A 21,630-nucleotide genomic window follows, 5' to 3' on the forward strand; every position below is an offset into this window, starting at 1 on the left:
ACTGACATCTGTAGTTACCACCAAACATGTTTGAAATTTGACTTAAAAGATCTTTATTAAGCTTATTAAGAAAACCATCAACTTAAAATAAAACCAGTTAAAAAAAAAGCTATTAATAATAATCAGTCCACCAAAACAACTCTTTCCAGCTTTGGAATGCTCTTCTTCGGTTTCGGCTTTTTCTTCTTCTTGTCCTTAAACACCGGAGAACTCAGAAACTCGCTGTTGGTGAATTTATCTCCGCGCCTCATTTTGCTGTTGCAAAAAAAAAAGGGAAAACAAAATAAATACATTGAATTACTCACTGCTGTTTTCTGGTATAATCAATACAGATCATGGACAAGCTGTCCTCACCTGTTGAGGGTCGGCTCCTTATAATTGACGACACCTTTCCGTCTCCTGGTTCTCCCTCCGTTTTCACCGTCTGGGGTTGTAATGATGTTGGTCAGTGATGTTAAGACTCTTCCTGCTACAACACAATAAATCTGGAATAAGTTACCTTTTAAGACTTCTTTAACAAATTTAGCCCCAACAAAGGAACAAACAGATAAAGTACTTGCATATTTCATATTAACTACAACACAAAAACCAGAAATAAAACCAGCCGCTCTTCATTTCATGATAAGAAAACTTATTTTCACAAAGTGCTTGTCTCCTTGTGTTTCCACAACATTTAACATTTGAAACTTGAAGCTTTTGTCTAATGAAAAAAAGGGTTTTGTATAAAATCATGTTCATATTTTTTAATATAAAGGTATCAAAAAAGGTATCTCAGTACATCTCTGACTACAAACATGCTGAAAATCAAACATTCTTACTGTATTAATTTAGATATTTTCCAAAGTAAAAGTCTCTAGAAGTGTATGATTCAACTTTTTCCCATGGTCTAGTGTTAAAAAAAAAAAATTGCAATATCGAATCACTATATTTAAAACTTTGCAATACATATCGATCGGCACCCAAGTACCGTGGTAGTATCAAATCGGGAGATCGGTGAATCGTCCCTACTAGAAGACATACCATCTTCGCTGCAGTTTGAATGTGTATCAAGGTAGACATTTAATTAAAAAAAAACAATGGATACCGCACCTGGAGAGGCTTCAGTTGTCTCCTCAATCACTGGCGCCCTGCCTGATGTCTCCCTCCTGGGACTAGCGAGTAAAGAGCCCACCTCGGTGTCCGCAATGCTGACATCTACGCCCAGCCACGGTGGCATCTCATCTGTCAGCAGGTCTCCCAGACTCTGATGAACCGCCTCATCACTGGTGTCCACTGTGTGACTGTGTGACACATTAGACGTCCTTGTGTTGTTTAGTGGAACATTGTCTTGAGTTTTCCGCCTGTAGACGACAAATGTTCCCCTTCGATTTCTGGTTTCTGTGGGCGTCTGCAGCTTGGACGTCCTTCTGTACTGTTTCGGATTCTGATCCATCCAGGACTTTGGCCCGCTGGGTTTTGAATCATATAAATGTTCAAAGGTGTCATCCTTTTCACTGATGTCAGAATGCAAGTCAAACACTTGTAAATGTAATTCTTTGTTTCTTTCAGGACCATCAACGCCACAGAGAGGTGAGGCATCACCGCGACCCTCAAGACAACCCGCTTCATCCTCGGGACTACATTTCTTGTGGCTACGGCTACTTTTTTTCTTCTTTTTCCCGTCATTTAAATGATCAACACGCTCCTCCTTCCGCGCGGCTTTCTTCTTACTGGATCGACTCGTTTCCTCTCTCTTGGCTTTTTTAAGTTTCTGAGACTCGGTTCCTGACGTGTTGTCTTGATCCAGCGGCGGCGCTTCATGGTGATCGTTGCCTCCTGAATCCAGAGTCGTCAGCCAAGGACGCTTACAGGACCTCGGTGTTTCCTCGACGACGGCTCCATCACTGCGCCTGGGTGGGTTCGAGTCTGAATGTTTCAGAACGACACCTGCATCCACGTCTGTTGACGGTTCTTCCGCCTCACCGTTGGAGGATCCTGTAGAAGGCTCTGCTGCACCAACTTCAGCTGACGCTCTGTTCGATGAGGCGCTATCCCGGTCCACTGCGACAACAAATGTCCCTCTGCATCTTGATTTTGGACTTCCCTCCGAATTTGTCATCAGTTTGCGCTGTGGTTTATAGCCCACAGGTTCAGACTCTGGATGTGTGACCTCATCTGCACAAAACAGGAACTCTTCGGGTGGTTCTTGGTCTTTGTATGCTTCAACTTGCACCTCACTGTGGAATTGTTCCAATTTGGATTGACTGCTCTCACTTTCACGCGATAGCGGAGGCAAAGTGACAAACGTTTTCCTGGAGCTCCTGCTTTTAGTCCTCCTGCATGTGACTTTGGACCCGAACTCTTCTGCCGGATCATTCTCTGGTGATAATTTTACACCTTTGCTGGCTTTTGAGAACCGAATTACAGGATCCATGAAATAATCGTCCAGGTCCGGTATGGCAATGTCATGGGACCCTGTTTTTGACTTGGTTTGGTCCTGGGATTTTAATTTGTCCTTTGCCATTTTCTGATGGTTGCCAGTCTTACTCAATTTGGGAATGTGAGAGGTAGCGACACTCCGACACTGTGTTTTATCTGACTGAAGCTCATTAACCTCTGGGTCTCTAATACCATCTAGTGCATGGCCATCTGTCTGTAACACAGTGTCGGTGGCCGCACTCTGAACCTCTGAATCTGCAGAGTTCTTCACTTGTGGCTTTTTAGCCACACTTGACCCACCGGCGTGTTCCTTATTCTTCTTGCTTTTCGGCTTGCCAGTTTTTTTGGCTTTGGTTTGAACAGTGACTATCTCAGAAGCATGACTTAGCGTCATCTCCATTGTTGTATTCAGAAACACAGTCTTCTCTTGTTGGTTACCATGTTCTGGTCCCGTGACTGAGCTACTTGGAAGGGGGACATCATCAGAAAGAGGTGGCTCGGGTTTTTCACACATTCTTACAACTGAGGGGGTCTGAAGACAGGGGACTGACTTCATATCAAACCCAGATTGAGAGATCATCATTGACAGCCGCTCTACATCATCCCTTAGGCTGCTGGACTGACGGGACGTTCCTGTCTGGGGAGCTTGTATGAACTGGCTTGAAGGCCTTTTCTCGGCATCTGTGTTATTAATAAACAATAAACAAATGACTTATTTCCGGGGAATTCTACCTCTCATGATGGCAAATTATGCAAAAATTCTTACGTTCCCTACCAGTGAAAGTATTAGTGGACTTTCTGGGTCCGTTCTGGATATTGAAGACATTCGCACAGATGTTTTTTTCAGGCAAGTCCGCCGGTACTTTTTGGAGGGGAACCCGCAAACACCCTGCAATTTCTGGCCGAGGAGGTAACTGATCTGTGAGACTAATAATGGGAGTTTAGAGAAAAGACAGAGAGAAAGAAACAGCAGAAGTCATTCACAGCTGCATTAACCCCAAAACAAAAAAGTTTCAGCATCAATCTGAATACAGTCTTTGCTCACCTTCCCACAAGATTTCCTTCATTGTTGTCACCAGATGAGGTCTTGTTGTCCTCAGATAGTTTAGGTAGATCCTGTAGGTAATAAATACAGTCAGATTATGTCTGGTATAGTTTAACACTTTCAGGCATTTTCTACTACTACCTTTCAATCTTGTATAAATGTGTGTGAATCTGGTTAGATAGCAGTCTGACTTTTAAACTCCATGTGGAACAATTGACACAGAAACTTTAGATGAAATCTGGTGTCTTATATCAGAATAGAGCTCTTGAGGGCAGGAAAACCAGCGTGAAATCGTACTTTAAAACATGCCGCAGATTACCATTGTGCCCTGCCTTTCATTACAGGAGATAAATATCGATCTCATCACTGTGTGCTATATGAAAAAGTAGGCTGGTCCTCACTAGAAGCAAGAAGATAACTACATTTAGTATTTTTGTTAAAAAAAAATCTCCAGCTAAAGCTGTATATCCCTTCTGTTCTCTCCCGCTGACTTGATAGTCCATTGGTTAATAATGTACATGGGATACTGAATGCAGTCCAGTATTTTGCACCAAATGAATGAAATGACTTTAAAAGTTTCATCCCATTGGATGAATTAGAACTTTTTAAGAGATTGTATACTGTACGTTTCCTTGTAACGGCATTCAGAGAAGAAGGCAAAGGAATAATTTCATTGTACGGGAAAAGCTTGTTTTAACTGTGCATATGACAATAAACGCTTTGACTTGACTTGAGATGCCTGTGATTGTTTCAGATGTTGTTTGTATGCATACATACAAAACAGAAATTGTTATCACTTCTTCAGAGGAATCCTTACACTGTCGGGGAACAGGTCAGCCGCCATGTCAAAGTGCTGCAGAGTGTCGCTGTGGAGTTTTTTTAAGATGACGAGCTGGGAGAGAGAAAAACAAGGAGAACTGCAGTCAATGTAATCAATCAAATCAAACAGAACACTTCTGAAACATTATGTGCATTTATGAAATCAATACTTGTATGGTAATAAACTATTGCCTTCTGCGAAACAGGCCTTGAACTTCTTTTACTAAATAATTTTAAGCAAACAATAAACCAACCAGTTTCCTCTGCTTGTAATTCTTGCCGGCCAGCTCAAAGCACAAAGCCTCCACTTGTTTCTGGAGGTACATAACCTCCATCTCCAGCTGCCTGCTCCTCTCCTTCTGGGCCTGCAAACCAAGAGCTAAGGCCTTGTTGTTGGTCTTCAAAGAGGCCTTGGAGAAGGAGGAGGAGGTGTCTGGTGTGGACATGAAGAAGCATCACATTACTCATTCAACATGATATCTCTTCCTTTAGAAAATGTATGTGTATTATAATATAAACTGGGGAAAAAAAGTTCGGAGACTTGTGTTTGGTGGATTATTTCTCTGTTGTTACAATGCTAATGGTATTGTATTTTACATCGTTGGAAAGCCTGTTTATTTACCTTCACAATGATGTCCAACTTGTAAGGATCATGCATTTGTGGGATGAGCAGCACAGCTGATTATGTGGGTAGCACCCAAGAAAAATTTGCCAAAATGGTCTGCCAATGGTAAACAGTGTATTCTCCTGTTGGTATTGACTCTTGTTTTGAGTTGTTTGATGGATTGGATGATTGAACTCTCTATCAGTAACAAGGAACAAACAAGACATCATCCAATCTTTCCAACGATGTAAAATACAATGCCAATTAGCATTGTAACGAGAGAAATAATCCACCAAACACAAGTTTCCGAACTTTTTTTTCCCAGTTAAGTTGTACAACACAACAAGGCAACAGAAAAAATTACTCACTGAGGATCTTGTTTTTGATCTTTGATGCTGTAACGTTGGCTGAAGTCTGTTTGGAAAACTTCAAAGACGCCATTGTCCTCATAGGTAACATAACTAGAGAAACATGTAGAGTTGCCTGAAAGAAAAACAAACGTGTTAGCTTTTGTACACCAAGCAAAAAGCAGCATGTAACGTTAATTCAGTTGGTTATGATGGATGATCTCCTATTTTGTTCAATGTGTATATGGATGACCTATTGAAACAATTGAATGAACTTTACACCATACATCCTATATACACTTACTTTACACTATACATCCTATATGCCACTTACTTTACACTATACATCCTATATGCCACTTACTTTACACTATACATCCTATATGCCACTTACTTTACACTATACATCCTATATGCCACTTACTTTACACTATACATCCTATATACACTTACTTTACACTATACATCCTATATGCCACTTACTTTACACTATACATCCTATATGCCACTTACTGTACACTATACATCCTATATGCCACTTACTTTACACTATACATCCTATATGCCACTTACTTTACACTATACATCCTATATACCACTTACTGTACACTATACATCCTATATGCCACTTACTTTACACTATACATCCTATATGCCACTTACTTTACACTATACATCCTATATGCCACTTACTTTACACTATACATCCTATATACACTTACTTTACACTATACATCCTATATACCACTTACTGTACACTATACATCCTATATGCCACTTACTTTACACTATACATCCTATATGCCACTTACTTTACACTATACATCCTATATGCCACTTACTTTACACTATACATCCTATATACACTTACTTTACACTATACATCCTATATACACTTACTTTACACTATACATCCTATATGCCACTTACTTTACACTATACATCCTATATACACTTACTTTACACTATACATCCTATATGCCACTTACTTTACACTATACATCCTATATACACTTACTTTACACTATACATCCTATATACCACTTTATAGACTGCACATATGTACATATTACATGTATTTATTGCACATACTACATTTATTTATTGATGGACTGTATACACTATGTTCACCCATTCACTCTGTTATATCTCTATTTATTGTTTTTATAATTTGTGTATACCTTTACCTCTCCTGTGTTTCACTCTATTTGCTGGTGTTGCTGCTTTGACACCTGAATTTCCCTCCTGGGATTAATAAAGGTTCATCTTATCTTATCTTATTAAATGACATATCAACAGTTACATTGGAGAGATGAAAACAAAGCTAATGTTGATGCTAACCAATAACAAAGCCTGTTAGTGGGTCACTAACATATTTAAATTAGGTAAATGACCAACACCTTTTTACAATCTAACACAGAGCTATAGTATGAGATTAAATTAGCTGACATCTCCAAACAAGTTAATGTAGTCGTTGACATTAGAAGACATAGCTAGCTGTTTGAATGCTGAATTAGCCGCTGTACTAACCTGACTAACTAGCACTTTACTCTCAAATATTGGACAGAAAACGTACCGTATTTAATCGTTAACGAGCAGTAGACTTTGCCCCCAAACAAATGTCCTCGTTAACGACCGTGAAGTGACCAAATTTAGCTCATCGAGACCTTAAAAGCTCCTCAAATTCATCATCGTGTGAAACGTTGATGTCTGATTCAAATTCAAACAAAAAGTCTGCGCATGCGCCAGGAAGCGCGTCATCGAAGCTGGGGGCCAATCATAAATGATTATGCCTCAAACAAACCTGGGTCGTGTCTAGAAGGGAGCCCGCAAATTGCTAAATCTAATCTGCGATCGGCAGAAACTCTCGCGAGACTCGCTTCCCGACGACCTATCCTTTTTTTTATTATTCGAGGTCAATGCCTAAACTTAACTATTCGAGGTCAATGCCTAACCTTATACTAGAGGTCAGCAACCTGCAGCTCTGGAGCCACATGCGGCTCTTCAGCTCCTCTCCAGTGGCTCCTTGTGGATTTTTAAAAATGGAAATGAATAACTGTTTAATTGTTTACATTTTTATTTTTATTTATCATTGTTATAGGTCAACGGAGTATTAGGGCCACATTGAGGGTGAAAAAAAAAATCTGAGATTTTGAGAATAAAGTCATAATATTACCAGAATAAAGTCATAATATTATGAGAATAAAGTCATAGGTTTACGAGAAAAGAAAAAGTCATAATATTATGAGAATAAAGTCATAATATTATAAAGTAGTAATTTTACGTGTTATTTTATTTTTTTCTCGTAAAGTTATTACTTTATTCTTGTGATATTACGACTTTATTCTCATTAAATTATGAATTTTTTCTCGTAATATTACGACTTTATTCTACTACTTTTTTCTCGTAATATTATGACTTTATTCTCGTAATATTACAACTTTTTTCTCGTAGAGTTATGACTTTATTCTCTTAATATTATGACTTTATTCTCGTAATATTATGACTTTTTTCTCGTAGTTTTATGACTTTATTCTCTTAATATTATTACTTTATTCTCGTAATATTACGACTTTTTTTCTCTTAAAGTTATGATTTTATTCTCATTATATTACGACTTTATTCTCCTAATGTTACTACTTTTTTTCTCGTAATATTATGACTTTATTATGGAAATCTCAGATGTTTTTTTCCTCAATGTGGCCCTAATACTCTAGTACATTTGCTCTTTGGCCCTCACTGCATTAGACTTATATACTATATACTTAGACTATAAACAGTGTTACCTTCATCACAATGCTCAAATGTTTTGCGTCTCCATACAGATTATTTAATTATTTTATTTTGCTTAAAATGTGTCTTTTGATAGTAAAGGTTGCTGACCCCTGCTCTAGTGGTATTTCTATCACAGAAATAGTATTTTTTCAATGGTTTCAATCGATTGTTCTGAGTGTGACCTCTTGATCACAACAGTTGTCATTCAGTGCTCGATTCGTCAGGGCTGCTCTGTGTGTGAACGGGAGTCGGCTTTTTGTCTCAGGTGTTTTACAGGATACAGATGTCTTGATGTCTTAATGTCTTCCAGGTCGGAACAGGACCGATTCACACGTTGATGTCACATTCACACACTGCACAGGTAATTCAGATTCCCTTTGTTGTTGCTGTCAGTCACATTTAACGCGTCAACTAGTCAAAAGAAAGAGGTTGTTTCAGGCTAACGGCTAGTTAGCACAGGATGCTAACATAAGCTTGTTTGGCTAAACAGCTGTGAAGCTAGCTGGCTAACGTTAGCTCACTAAGCTAGCCTGTTGCTGGTGAATGTGGTTGTGAATGTCACATATTGCAAACAAGGTGACAGTCTGCAGTTGATAGCTAGCTTACAAGTCAGTTGCTGGCTATATTACATGTGCAATATATCCTTTGATGCAATATACACCTCAAGTGCAACTACCTTTGTTTACATTTTATTTATTACATCTATACCCTACCTATTATACAATTACCTCTGTTTACATTACATCTATTTGATATTTTATTCCTCTAGTGTAACACTTCTGTTTATATTTATTTATGACATCTACTTTACCTGTTTTATTTGCTTTATAACTGTGTGTTTTACCTGTTATATGTTTTATCTGCCTCGTTTAGTCTTGTCAAGTATTTGTTTTAAAGCACTGACCAGAAGTGGCAACTGTGAATCTCGTTGTATTTAATACAATAATGACATTAAAGCTTTTCTATTCTCTATTCTATTCTATTAGATAACTGGTTATTGAGTGAAACTCTTATCTGCGAAGTGAAAGTGAGCATTATCATGTGTACATTAGCTATATATGATAAGCTGTGTGATTAGGTGGAGGGGTTGGTCCTTTAGCTGTCAAATGACACAAGTTCTGCTATGGCCTGTTATGATCACATGATGAGGTTGGAGAATGTGATGCTGCTATACTTCTGCTTTCATTTGATCTAACATGGCATGCATTGCTAACTCAAAGTCTGTAGCTTTCATCAAAGGGTAAGTCTAGAGGAGGATTTGAAGGGGTGTGAAAGTGAAGGTTATTACACGGTTAGTAAACAAAACAGAAACAGGAAATGTATATTTGTTTGGAGGGGATAGCTATCAGCCGACTCTAACTAATCAATCATATCCTGAGTTCATATCCTGGAGGAGGTATTAGGATAACATAGGAGAAGTACACTGTGTTCCACACTGAGAAAATACTCCATAACAAGTAAAAGTCCTGCATTGGAAATGTTAAATCAGAAAAAATGTACTTAAAGTATTAAAAGTGAAAATACTCACTGCAGAAAAATGTCCCATGTAACTGTTATATTATATCATTAGATTATTATTATTACTAGCAAGGTATCCTATGATGTTTTAGAAAAGTTATTGTTTTTTGAAACATTAAAGTTCACTCAACGCGTTGCACTGAAATGTTGACTTCCTCATAATAAGTTGTGGTATTTTGTCACATGGTTATTACAGTGCATAGTTTGATGACTATCACATGTGTTTCTTCCTGAATGAGCTTATAAAGCTAAAACACCGGTTCCTCTAATCTTTTTAATCACCGTCGCTTTTTAGTAATTAAGCTTCCTACAGTTATATTTCTTTTGAGGTCATTCCACTATTTATCTACTGTCAATTTCCTCTTCTTTGTTTTTGTATATACACAGTGTTGTACTTGCAGTTTTAAAGGCAGCAATAATAAAATGAAATCAGTATACAGTTAAGTTGAGTCTGGCTTATATTTAACCTAACATACTGTCAGATCAGTGGTCCACGGTGGTTTAATGTAGTGTTGATTTTGATATACGTGAATGTAGTTCTGATTCTACAATTGCATCTCAATCAATGACAGAACGAGTCATTGAGCATATGCTGAGCATAAATGTCTCTGTGCATGCTCGTAGCGCAAGTGCCATCTTTGGAGGCAAATAAACAACCTGTTTGTTTACTAAGAAATGTCTTTGATCGAGGACAGCCCTACTAGAAACAAACATACAACAACTGCAATCCAGCATGAAAGCAGTGAGTATTTTCTATGTAAAAAGCAGCGTAGATGAAAGAAACTTCATGCTGGTGATGTGAAGATGAGCGTATGAAAACACAGCAGTTGTTGGCATTTGTTATTACCATAACTGATTTAATTGCAGACCTAATCGTTGCTGTCCCAATTTGATTAAGAGTCCTTAAACCATTTAAAGGAACAGTGTGTAAAATTTCAGGGATCTATTAGCAGAAATGGAATATAATATTCATTACTATGTTTTCATCAGTGTATAATCACCTGAAACTAGGAATCGTTGTGCTTCAGTAGCTTAGAATGATCCGTTTATATCTACATAGGGAGCGGGTCCTCTTCACGGAGTCCGCCATGTTGCTCCGCCATGTTTCTACAGTAGCCCAGAACGGACAAGACAAGCACGTTTTTACGTTACCTGAAGTCCAACGCAGTTCTCCGCCACACTTGTGAGCCGCAGTGTAAAACCGTTGTACCGCCAGCAGTCGTCTGATTTCCGTTGCTCCTAAAGTAGTGTTATTATGGTAACGATGGCCTCTGAGGGAGGTGAGTGGCGTTACCACGGTTTTGCACTCATTACCGCAGTCTTGTAAAGGGTGGAGTGAGCGGAGGGGTACTTAGTTGGTTGCAATCTGCAACCACACCACTAGATGGTGCCAAATCATACACACTGAACCTTTCATTGATTTAAATTATTCTAGAGAGAGCCTTTTATGTTTATACTTTATCTGAAGGCCACCGTAGTTCTCCAACATGCTTGTGAAACTGCGGTAACGTGAGCTGTAGAGTGCAAAACTGTGGTACCACCAGTCGACGTCTGACTTCCGTTGCTCCTAAAGTAGTGTTATTATGGTGAGGATTGGGGGTACTCAGGGGTACTCAGTTGTTTGCAATCTGCAACCCCACTACTAGATGCCACCAAATCCTACACACTGCACCTTGAAGGAAAGTTGATCAGTTACACATGCTTAAGATATTTGTTTTTGCATCTCTAGCAGGACTAGCAGTGTCATGGCTGCCGATGACAAGTCCTCGTCTTCATCCTCAACGGACTGGAACGTCGAGCCGCCTGTCAGCTCGCCCACCAGCCCCTCACACCTGACCCACTTCAAACCACTGACTCCAGAGCAGGAAGAGCCTCCTCTCCGCTCTGCATACAGCTCATTTGTCAACCTGTTTCGTTTCAACAACAAAGGTCAGGGACGCACGCCCACACACAAGCATCTAGATGAAGTATTGTACTGTACTGTATTTGTGCCAAGTGTGAAGTTGATGTGTAGATGATGTACTATATAGTCCAGGCCCAGAGTCTTCAAAGTCTGACACTGCAACACCCCCCAACACCTCTCGCCACACCCATTTGTATATGAAAGGATAGAGGAGACTGTCAGCGTTCCAAGAATATAAGAACCATGTTGATGGGAAGTTCTGAGCCTTAAGTACTGACAAAAAATATTGATAGTGCAACATGAACATTTTTTATATTAATGGGTTTTGTCGCTCCTATTATTCTTCTTAATCTCACTTCTATTTGGGGGATATCCATGCTCGGAGTTTTGGAACTACAGTTCCTATAATTTGGGGGCTTTGAGGGATGTAAACAGGTTTTTTTAACCTATATTTGTTTACATTTTGGCAAATTAACATCATTAAAAGTATGCCGAATTAGCTATTAGCACTTCCTATTTGTAAAAATCGACTAATAGGAGGTCTATCTTAAACATAACTCTAGACCCCACCTTACTATTGTACATGTATGAGTCAAGGCAGTTAGCATTCAAGAATTACACCTAAACTTCATACAAAGCAAATGCAAAGATTGTTTAATTCAAAGTTATGTACCATTTCCTAGAAGTTTTACACAAACCGGCCCTGAGTTCAAGAAATGTAAGGGATGTATAGTGCTGCTTTGTTGTACTGTTTGACTTAATCTGGTACAAATTAACAGAGAGGAGGTTATATAAACTCACATACCAAAGAAAAGAGACCTTTGACCTTAACTTCTGATGCTTGGAAGTTGGTGGAAAAGTGACCATGAACGATGTGCTTCAATCTGAATGATGTGCAGTGTCGTATTTGTTAATCTTGTCATGAGAAAGCTCACTGATTTATAACTTGTTTACTGTCTTTATTTGGTATTATATTGTGTCCTTTTACTTACAACAGTATACACAGCATAATAAATCTATGAGACAAAAACACATCAAACATTACAGCATGTTGAAACATATCCTCCTGAACAGTAGTAGAAGTCAGAGCAATTAGCCAGTCTTGTGAGGTCATGTGATTGAAATTGTCTGCCAGGAACCAGAAAACCACGTGACTCATGTGTTTGTAGTCATCCAACCTCTGAACAACACTCCCACCCCCCGCTCTATGGCAGCACACTGACATTGCTGACAGATGAGATTACAAGAGGAGTGCTTCACTTTTTATTATATTAGAATAGAAAGAAACAGAAAAGGTGTGTCAAATTACATTTTACTGTACAGTAGGTTTGTAACTTAAATCTCTTTTTTTTCTCTTTTATTTGGGCTGCAGCTAACTTTCAGCTATCAGTTGATCAATATGATTTTTTAGTATTAAAAAGGTTGTAAAAAAAAAAGGTGTTTTAAAACTCCCATCACATTTCAAAAAGCTTATTTTGTCAAAATTAAATTAAAATGTAATTATTGAATTTATTATTTATAAGGCAGAAAGATGCAAGTATGGATTCTCCACATTTGAGAATCCATCACAATCAAATGTTTTGTATTTTTTAATTAAGTGCACGTTGGAAAGTAGACAGAGAGTTAGACGAATTAAATGATTGGACGGTTTATTACAGTCCTGCGACAGCCACAGATACCTGATTTTTTTTTTTTTGTCAGAGCATTTGATTTATTGATTGCTGTCGGGATGTAATGAGGATTTCAACAAATATAACAGATATGTTTCTAAAATATAGAGCTGCACATTTAATTGAAATTTTATTGAAATCGCAATATGGCCTACTGCAATTTTCAAATGGCAGGAGGTGCACTATTTGTTAAAGGTGAAATGTGTCAAAATAGCATTTTAAATTAATTATTGTTGTCCTGGCCTACACATCATATTCTACAGACTTAAGAAAACATCTTTGTTTTGTACAGATCTCCACAAAAATCACACTATAATCAAGTTTTTCAATAAAAATTAGAATAATGGTGTAAAAAATTATCATTCCCTCTAATATCGCAAATCATATCGCATTTGCAATATCAGTCAAAATAATCACAATTAGATATTTTTTCAAAATCGTTCAGCCTTACTAAAATACATTACTCACCCTAGTTTCAACAAATAACAGTACTAAATCTCAGAAGTACTGAGTTGACTGTAGACGCTACAAAAATTTGTTACGTAAAATATAATGAATGCATAATACAATAACTTTAATATGTTGTTTTCTGTCTTGACCACATTTCTTACTAATGTGTTTGTGTTTGTGTGTGTTTTTATAGAGGAGGCACGTCCTCCCTCAACGGTTTCAGAGAAGCCAGATCTGCCGTCCCCTTCTCCTCAATCAGAGAGGAGGAGCTGGTCCGGCTCCAGTCCAACCCACTCCCTCTACAATTCCAGGACGCAACGGAAACAGCACCCAGACCACCTCCGACGTACCTCCACCGCCTCTGGTAAAACACACACGCAATATAGATGTTGCTATTTGAGGCTTGTGAGTGTTTGATCAGATAGAAAAGTTGTCTCCAGTCGGAAACCGGTTTGTGACGGATATTCATTCCAAGAAATGCATTTTTAGTTTTTCGGGCTTCAACAATTTTTCCAGCTGTTGAGGTAAGGTATTCTACAAAAGTAGTAATTAGTCCATCTTCCAGATTTTTGCAGTTTAAAGTAGACATATACAGTATATGTCTCATAAACAGCAAGTCTCTCAATGTCTTGAGTGTGATTGAATGACGTTTTAGTTTATAAGTCTGTATAATGTTGCTGTTTATGGACAGTACATGTATGTACAGTTTTATATACTTGGATTACATATGAGGATAAATCTTAGAGGACATTTATTTTATTCCATCTGGCATTAGTAATGCTCTAACTTAATGAAACCTGGTGATTTACTCTCTTTTGCGTCACACATTTGTTGATCTGTTATTTCTTTGTTAGTTGATTGCGAGTCTCTGTCTTGTAGTGAGTAAACAAATCAGGGTCCACTGATAACACCGTGGACCATGTCTTACATCGGTTACCTAATGCACTTTTGAAGCTGTGAAAAAAATGTGTTTTCATATTTCGCTTTTTTTCCATTGGATTACACATATCCGGCCACAGAAGTGAGAGTTTTATTCATGCGCTTTATCCTAAAGTTCAGTATTCAGTATCGTTTTGATGAATAAAAGAATTATACAGGTCAGTCTCTAGTTTGGGGAATGAAATCAGTCTGATTAGTCTCCGTTGTCTTACAATGAATGCATTTATTTACAAAACTGATACCAGGAAACAGACCTCCCACAACAATGACTACGTTTACATGCACAAAATATTCAGTTTTTTGCCATTATTCCGAAAAAGACAATATTCCTACTAAGCTGTTGACATGGCTACTGAAAATTAATATTCCACTAATTTTCCCATTTACATGCAGCCGTACAGACTCTGATTAACGGAACCGGTGGCAGACTTGTTTGACCCATTGGGCAACCTCCGGGTCTGAAAAGTGAAGCCAATGCTGAAGTGCCTTAAACTTGCATTCTTTCTAACAGCCAGCAGGGGGCGACTCCTCTGGTTGCTAAAAGAAGTCTGCTTGTATAGTATGTATGTATATAATATGTAAGTCTGAGAAAATGAGCCTACTTCTCACTTGATTTATTACCTCAGTAAACATTGTAAACATGAGTTTATGATCTCAATCACTAGTTTCAAGTCTTCTTCAATACAGCATGATGTTCATTTAGTAAATTATGGTCCCATTTAGAGTCAAATAGACCATAAAGCAGGGGATGCTTTAGGGTGGGCTACTTTGTGATTGAAAGGTCGTTACCACGGCGTTGTCCAGTCTGGGAGTTGTCCGTGTTTTCATCCTACAACTTTAACCCTTTCACTGTGTGTTTTCAGTTCATGAACGTTAATTGTAACATTCTGGTCGCCTAAAAATGTCTTATTCAGCGTTGGGTTGTTCTTAGCTCCACCCTCTCGTGTCACTTCTGGTTGCAAAAAACAAGATGGCGATCGCCAAAATGTCGAAGTTGAGGCTTCAAAACAGCAGTCCACAAACGAATGATTGCCTTCATGGTGACAAGTCCACTTCTTATATACAGTCTATGGTTCGACCATGTGAACACAGCCTCCCTCTTTCATTCCTTCAACCACATTCTTGAAATGGTCGGCATTGTGATATTTATTTTGTTATTTCTAACAATAAAGCTTTATTATGTAGCACTTAAATCAGGAGAGATGAAGTAATTTGTAAAAAAAAAAAAAGGCAAATCTTATATCTTATCGCACTGTTGAGCGAATCATTATCACTGCAGGGAAATTCCTTCACCCTGACAGCCCCACTTACAACAGCTCTAGATAGGGCCATTCAAAGGTTTGAATTGGTTGCCATCTGCAACCTCACCACTAGAGGTCACTAAATCCTACATACTGCTCCTTTAAAAACAAACTAAAAATGATGTTTGGGAAATATTTAATGTTGAAAAACATCATAATGATGAGTGAATGTACAGGTTGTAACATCCGTTCTCATGTCTTTTCTGATTACAGTGGATTGGCCAGGTGAGGGGTCTTCTGCACCGTGTGTTTTTTTTACTAAAGATGCTTTTAGCTTGACTTTAACAACTGACGGTTGTCTGAACGAGTGGCCTTACACAAACTGGTTTGTGTGTCTGAGTGCATGCGAGTGTGTGCGCGCGTGTTTGCATTTTCAGTGAAGCGCTTTCTGTTAGTCTTTGGTTTGCCCTAATGTTTTCCACTCAGGTACTAATAATAATAATTGGAATGATGTTTGTCATGAATGACTTTAACATTTCTATTCAACATGTTTTTGTTTCAGTTCTTTTTATTGATCGCATCATGTGTTGTTTTATACACTTTTGCAAACTTTAAGGAAGTTATTCATAAGGTGTTGAAGTGCATTGTCAAATGATTGTCACGTAGCTGTCACGTGTCACTGTGATGAAAAGGAATATAATTATCACCTTACATTAAATACATATTTAAAAAAAGGCATATTTGACAATGCAGCAGGATGAATTTGAAAGAATACGTGAACCTTTTTCAGTTCTTGTGTTTATTTGTGTTCTGTGTGTTTGTGTCTACATGCATTACTTTAGACGGCAGCAGGAAATCAGATACTCCTCTAAGTAATCATGACCCTCGCACAGCTGTGCAACTTCGCACTGCACTGAAGAGGCTGAAGGAAATAATGGAGGGAAAGAGCCAGGTATTCACATCCACACCTTTACAAACACTTTCTTTGCCTCATTTGTACATCTTGACACACACAACTTAAATGTATTATGTTTTGACACAGCAGTGAACACACGTTTGCAGAGAACATTTTAAATATATATACAGTATTTTGAGCACCTTGAAAGCTTTGCCACAAGATGAACCTGCGCAGTTTCTCTTTGTGGATAACAGCTGTGGTTGTTGTCCCCCCTCAGGACAGCGATCTGAAGCAGTACTGGATGCCAGACAGCCAGTGTAAAGAGTGTTACGACTGCAATGAGAAGTTCACAACCTTCCGCCGCCGCCACCACTGCCGACTGTGTGGCCAGATCTTCTGTAGCCGATGCTGCAACCAGGAAATCCCCGGAAAGTTCATGGGCTACACGGGTAGGTGACATAAGTACCGTATTTTCAAAATAATACAGGCCAGGGGGGAAAAAACAAGGGTGGATAAACTCCTGGTGCCTGTTATATAAAATGTTACAGGGTTTTTAATTTGAAATAGATACAGTGATGAGTTTCTATTAACAGCATAATGCCGTAACAAACATTTGGAGGCTTGATACTAAAATAGTATAGTATAGAAAAAATAGTATAGTACAAATATAGTTATCAAACAGAGTGAATTAGAAATAAAGTCTCTAATACAAGCCTGCTTTCAAATAACGGCCGGGTACCCTCTGCAGTCGAGGTAATGAGAAGTAACAGTTATGAATGTATCATAACATGGTCTGACTCGTTTCATGGTGCAGTAAAAAACACTCTTCCTTTCCTGGTCTTTCTTTGTCGTCTCTTGGACTTCTTCCTTCTGAACCTAGGAGACCTGCGGGCCTGTACGTACTGCCGTAAGATAGCACTAAGCTACGCTCAAACAGCCGACACGGGCTCCATCGGAGAGGACCTGAGCGCCTTGTCCGACTCCCCCTGCTCTGTGTTGGTGTCGGAGCCCAGCGAGCCTCGGACACCTGTGGGAGGGCGTAAGGCCAGCAGGAACACCTTCCTCGAGGAAGACCTGACCTGGCAGAGGTGATCACACACAAACACTCTAGGCCAAATCAAGTCTGATTTTTTTTTTTTATCTTTGATCTGCTTATCTACACAGAAAATAATCAAGTTCATATTTGTATATTTAGATTGAGTGTGACTCTGGATCCGATCTGATTGCTTTTTTAAAAGATTTTAAAAGATTAGCAATTTGATTTTGCCGAAATGTAATCAGTAAGAAGGCTGCATGATAACTTCAGTGTCGGCTCTGATCTCATGAATCATTCCTCCACACCTGCACTGTACCTCCGGTCCCATCCATCTTGTCGGTGTACCTATAATCTCTATAAACAGATATCTGCATATGAATGAAGAATCTGTAGGCAACAGGACACGATTTTGGTATCGGATATCATATCATATATACTGTATAACTTATCATTGGAATATTATTATGATGCTCTAACATGTAAGCAGCATTCTTATATCACAACTGGTGGAGGTGGAGCACATTTTAACTACTTTATATACTGTTGGATAGTTTAATCTGCAGCACAGCATTATATTTTATAAATATTTTATAATAAGCTGTAGTGCTAACAGCTGTCAGATAAATGTAGTGGATACAAATGTACAATATTTCCCTCCGAATTGTTGTGGAGTAGAAGTTTAAAGTAACATAAAAATGGAAATACTCAAGTAAAGTAAAAGTACCTAAAAATTCACAACTTTGCCTCTATGACAGTAAACTGAACGTCTTTGAATTGTTGACAAAACAAGACATTTGAGGACGTCATCTTGGGCTTTGGGAAACACTGATCAACATTTTTCACCATTTTCTGACATTTAATAGACCAAACAGCTAATCGATTAATTGAGAAAATAATTGACGGATTAATCAACAATGAAAGTAATTGTTAGTTGCAGCCTTAAATCCGGTTGTAGACGTCGACTCCAACTTCATCCTCGTATCTCAAGTTGCTAATCGGACTGTAAACAATGTGCAGCGCACAGACGAGGAAGTTTTGGCCCGGATGTCCATCATCTGGCTGAAACGGAACCTCAGAAATGTTGGTAGTTCCCCCCCAGAGGCTAAATCGTCGTTGATGGGCTATCGGTGTATCTACAACCAAAATCCTGACTTTGTATTTCACATCTTGTTTGCTGTTGTTGACATTTGTTTCTTTGTCATGTTGTGATTTTGCTCATGATGGAAACACACCGCCCTAGTTTTTCTTCCCAGCCTCCATCTGTGCTTGCTCTTTTCTCTCGGTCTTGATGTTCTGCTGTTTAAAACGTGTGCGTGTGTTTGTGTGTGTGTGTGCTGTGTGTGTACTGTACCCTGTGCATGGTCAAGACTCATTAAACAGAACCATGTTAGTATATCTATATCAGTGAGCCCTGACTAAGAGGAATTAACTGCAAAAGCCGTGAAGTAGGACTCATACAGTGAGATGTAAAGAAAACATAAGTCATCGGATGCTTTGCAGCTTGTGATCTGACAGGCCAATAATGCAGGGTGGAAAACTGTCTCTAATTAATGAATAACTTCAAAGAAGAAAAGAGGGAACATTTATTTTAGAAAGCTTTAGTAAAAGCATGACTGTTTGGGCACGAGGACGAGCCTAATCTTCCTCTTAAGTTACTTTTTTAACTCCTAGTTGATTGACTTTTTAAAATATTTCAATTTTTAAATGATTGTCTAAAGGATGGTCCCAACTATGCCTGCGTTTCATAACCCCGTGCTTGTTTTGCTGCTGTTGTTTTGAATCGGTGTGCTTGCTGCTTATTGTCTCCGCCAACCTGCCCTCAAAGAAAATCTGTTTCCTCTCTCTCTCTCCTGGCATAGAAAAACTCCTATTGGGATGAGAAAGAAGTGAGTCTTGCTGTTTGTTTTATTCATTTTTCACATCTGTCTGAGCTTTAGCCGTCTGTAAGTAAAAGCTTTCTAGCTCTATAAAAAAATAGTCTTCTGCATGCTCAAATTCACTGATCATAAACTAGACTGGCTAACACGGAGGAAGTGTAAAGACGCACAGAAAGAATATAAAACAAAGTTTGTCTGTGTTCGTCAGTATGATTCATCAGGAAAAGCAGAACAGTGGCCTGACCTCCAGAATGACAACGCTGCAAGAAGACGTCGGCAAATCACCGGCCAGGAAGAGGTCACTTTGTTTTGCTTGTAAAGTACAGTATGTACAAGTATGTGTTCCAGCTTGATTTCAGTGCAGCAGTGTGAACGGTCCCTGTTTGTCTCCTCCCTCCACAGGTCAGCCAGTGTGACTAACCTGTCGATGGACCGCTCTGGATCCTCCATGGTGCCTTCCTACGACAGCTCGGTCAGCCCGCCAACCAGCCAAGCATTGTCGGGCACCAAGAGTGGCACCAAGCTGGACCACAGCGAGGAGGAGAGGAAGATCCTTCTGGTGACAAGTTTATTCTTTCATTTTCAATGATTTTCATCTCCTTGTTTAAAGCGTCTATAATCAATGTTTTTATAATAACAATGAAACAGTGTGAAAGAGGTCGATTGTAGTGATGAACGTACCGAGATCAGCTGAATCTGCAGCTCCTTTCTCGGCTTTATGGAGTTTCATCTCAATGTTTAGCCGTCCAGTCCACAACTTTACTGTTCTGGTTCATTTTCAGCGCTCTCATAGCGTTGATTTGGGCCTCAGCAGGCAGCTGTTTTCATTGAAAACGCTCTACTGTGCACTTCCTGCTCAGCAGCAAACAGCAGACAGACACAGTTAGCGACTATCTGGTGAACACAGTGGAGCATTTAGCAGCTAAAGATACAGATATTGTTGTTTGTTGTGTTCACAACTATTTTCCGCTGCCCCCAATCGGTCAAAAAATCTCTTATTGCGAGTTTAATTCCTCTTTTAATCTGGTCTTAAAAGAGGAATATATGTAAACATTACCATTATTAAACATTACTGATTATTACGTACTGACATCCTGCAGGACTCCTCGCAGCTGAAGGACTTGTGGAAGAAAATCTGCCACAACAGCACGGGGATGGAGTTCCAGGACCACAGATACTGGCTGAGGACCTACCCCAACTGCATTGTGGGGAAAGAGCTGGTCAACTGGCTGCTGAGGAACGGCACCATCTCCACCAGGTACTGTACTGTGTCATGTTAAACCTGCAGTAGGCAGAACGTTTCAGGCTCTTTCATTTTAAACAGATGTAGGTTATTATTATTGCTGTGTAAAAGTTGCCGAAACCATGGTTACGAAACGTTACAACAGTTCCTGTTTCCGTCGGAGAGAGGGAATTTCGTCCCGAGAGTGGGAATGGGCAGGGTCTGGTTTGAGAAAGGCCCAATTTGAAGATGTTTTTTATGTCTCATATGTTCCTGCTGCCATGGGCACTTCATATTTAAGCTGCTCTTGATTTTTTTGTTTTACTGTCACTTCCTCCCTCCCATCCTGATGTGTCCGTGTTACAGAGCGCAGGCTATCGCCATCGGCCAGGCATTAGTGGACGGTCGCTGGCTGGATTGTGTCACACACAACGACCAGCTGTTCAGGGACGAGTACGCTCTCTACCGCCCCCTCCAGGTAACAGCCCGATTTCTGATGCCTAAACACTGGAAAAGAAACAGTTCAAATCACCAAAATTATGCAATCCAATGTGTTTTACATTTGCAGCAACATATCTTAAGAGGTCATGTGTTGAAATTGATTGATTCAACGGGGTCTTCTGATAACATCAGAGGACGTATGACTAGTAGCTTCAGCGAATGAGCTCTTGACGCCTCTCTGTCTGGTCTCCAGAGTACAGAGTTCTCAGAAACGCCGTCTCCAGACAGCGACAGCGTGAACTCCGTGGAGGGACACTCAGAGCCGTCCTGGTTCAAGGACATCAAGTTTGATGACAGCGACACCGAGCAGCTCGCAGATGAGACCGATTACAACATGCCTAGTATGTATCTCATGTCCAATGCTTTA

The 21,630-nt window shown here is 39.3% G+C and overlaps 2 protein-coding genes across 14 annotated transcripts in view; one reads left to right on the plus strand and one right to left on the minus strand.

Moving 5' to 3' along the window:
- pikfyve (phosphoinositide kinase, FYVE finger containing) overlaps positions 1 to 21,630 on the plus strand; it is a 71,083-nt gene that overhangs the window by 33,820 nt on the left and 15,633 nt on the right. For 2 of the 12 annotated variants that reach the window (XM_074657587.1, XM_074657596.1), the window contains exons 1-12: positions 9,129 to 9,248; positions 11,256 to 11,455; positions 13,743 to 13,913; positions 16,572 to 16,681; positions 16,905 to 17,076; positions 17,508 to 17,715; positions 19,523 to 19,549; positions 19,749 to 19,838; positions 19,943 to 20,099; positions 20,641 to 20,798; positions 21,129 to 21,240; positions 21,457 to 21,604. In XM_074657587.1, coding sequence (XP_074513688.1) covers positions 9,205 to 9,248; positions 11,256 to 11,455; positions 13,743 to 13,913; positions 16,572 to 16,681; positions 16,905 to 17,076; positions 17,508 to 17,715; positions 19,523 to 19,549; positions 19,749 to 19,838; positions 19,943 to 20,099; positions 20,641 to 20,798; positions 21,129 to 21,240; positions 21,457 to 21,604 — 1,597 coding nt within the window. In that variant the 5' untranslated portion in view covers positions 9,129 to 9,204. Of the gene's footprint in view, positions 1 to 8,219; positions 8,370 to 9,128; positions 9,249 to 11,255; positions 11,456 to 13,742; positions 13,914 to 16,571; positions 16,682 to 16,904; positions 17,077 to 17,507; positions 17,716 to 19,522; positions 19,550 to 19,748; positions 19,839 to 19,942; positions 20,100 to 20,640; positions 20,799 to 21,128; positions 21,241 to 21,456; positions 21,605 to 21,630 lie in introns of those variants that run through there. The other 10 variants (XM_074657595.1, XM_074657599.1, XM_074657589.1 and 7 more) reach the window with 7 other exon arrangements.
- sgo2 (shugoshin 2) lies at positions 30 to 7,001 on the minus strand. Of its 2 annotated transcripts, none has more exons than XM_074657565.1 (9): positions 6,810 to 7,001; positions 5,255 to 5,369; positions 4,537 to 4,715; positions 4,281 to 4,355; positions 3,464 to 3,534; positions 3,194 to 3,345; positions 1,090 to 3,099; positions 355 to 466; positions 30 to 255 (listed from the first exon to the last, which is right to left on the minus strand). In XM_074657565.1, exons 2-9 carry the CDS (start codon positions 5,343 to 5,345, stop codon positions 123 to 125), a joined length of 2,823 nt encoding a protein of 940 aa, XP_074513666.1. In that variant the 5' UTR covers positions 5,346 to 5,369; positions 6,810 to 7,001; the 3' UTR covers positions 30 to 122. The 2 variants fall into 2 exon arrangements, with proteins under 2 accessions (XP_074513666.1, XP_074513667.1); XM_074657566.1 differs by having other exon boundaries at positions 355 to 469.

The sequence above is a fragment of the Sebastes fasciatus genome, chromosome 14, assembly GCF_043250625.1.
Source record: "Sebastes fasciatus isolate fSebFas1 chromosome 14, fSebFas1.pri, whole genome shotgun sequence".
Lineage (NCBI taxonomy): Eukaryota > Metazoa > Chordata > Actinopteri > Perciformes > Sebastidae > Sebastes > Sebastes fasciatus.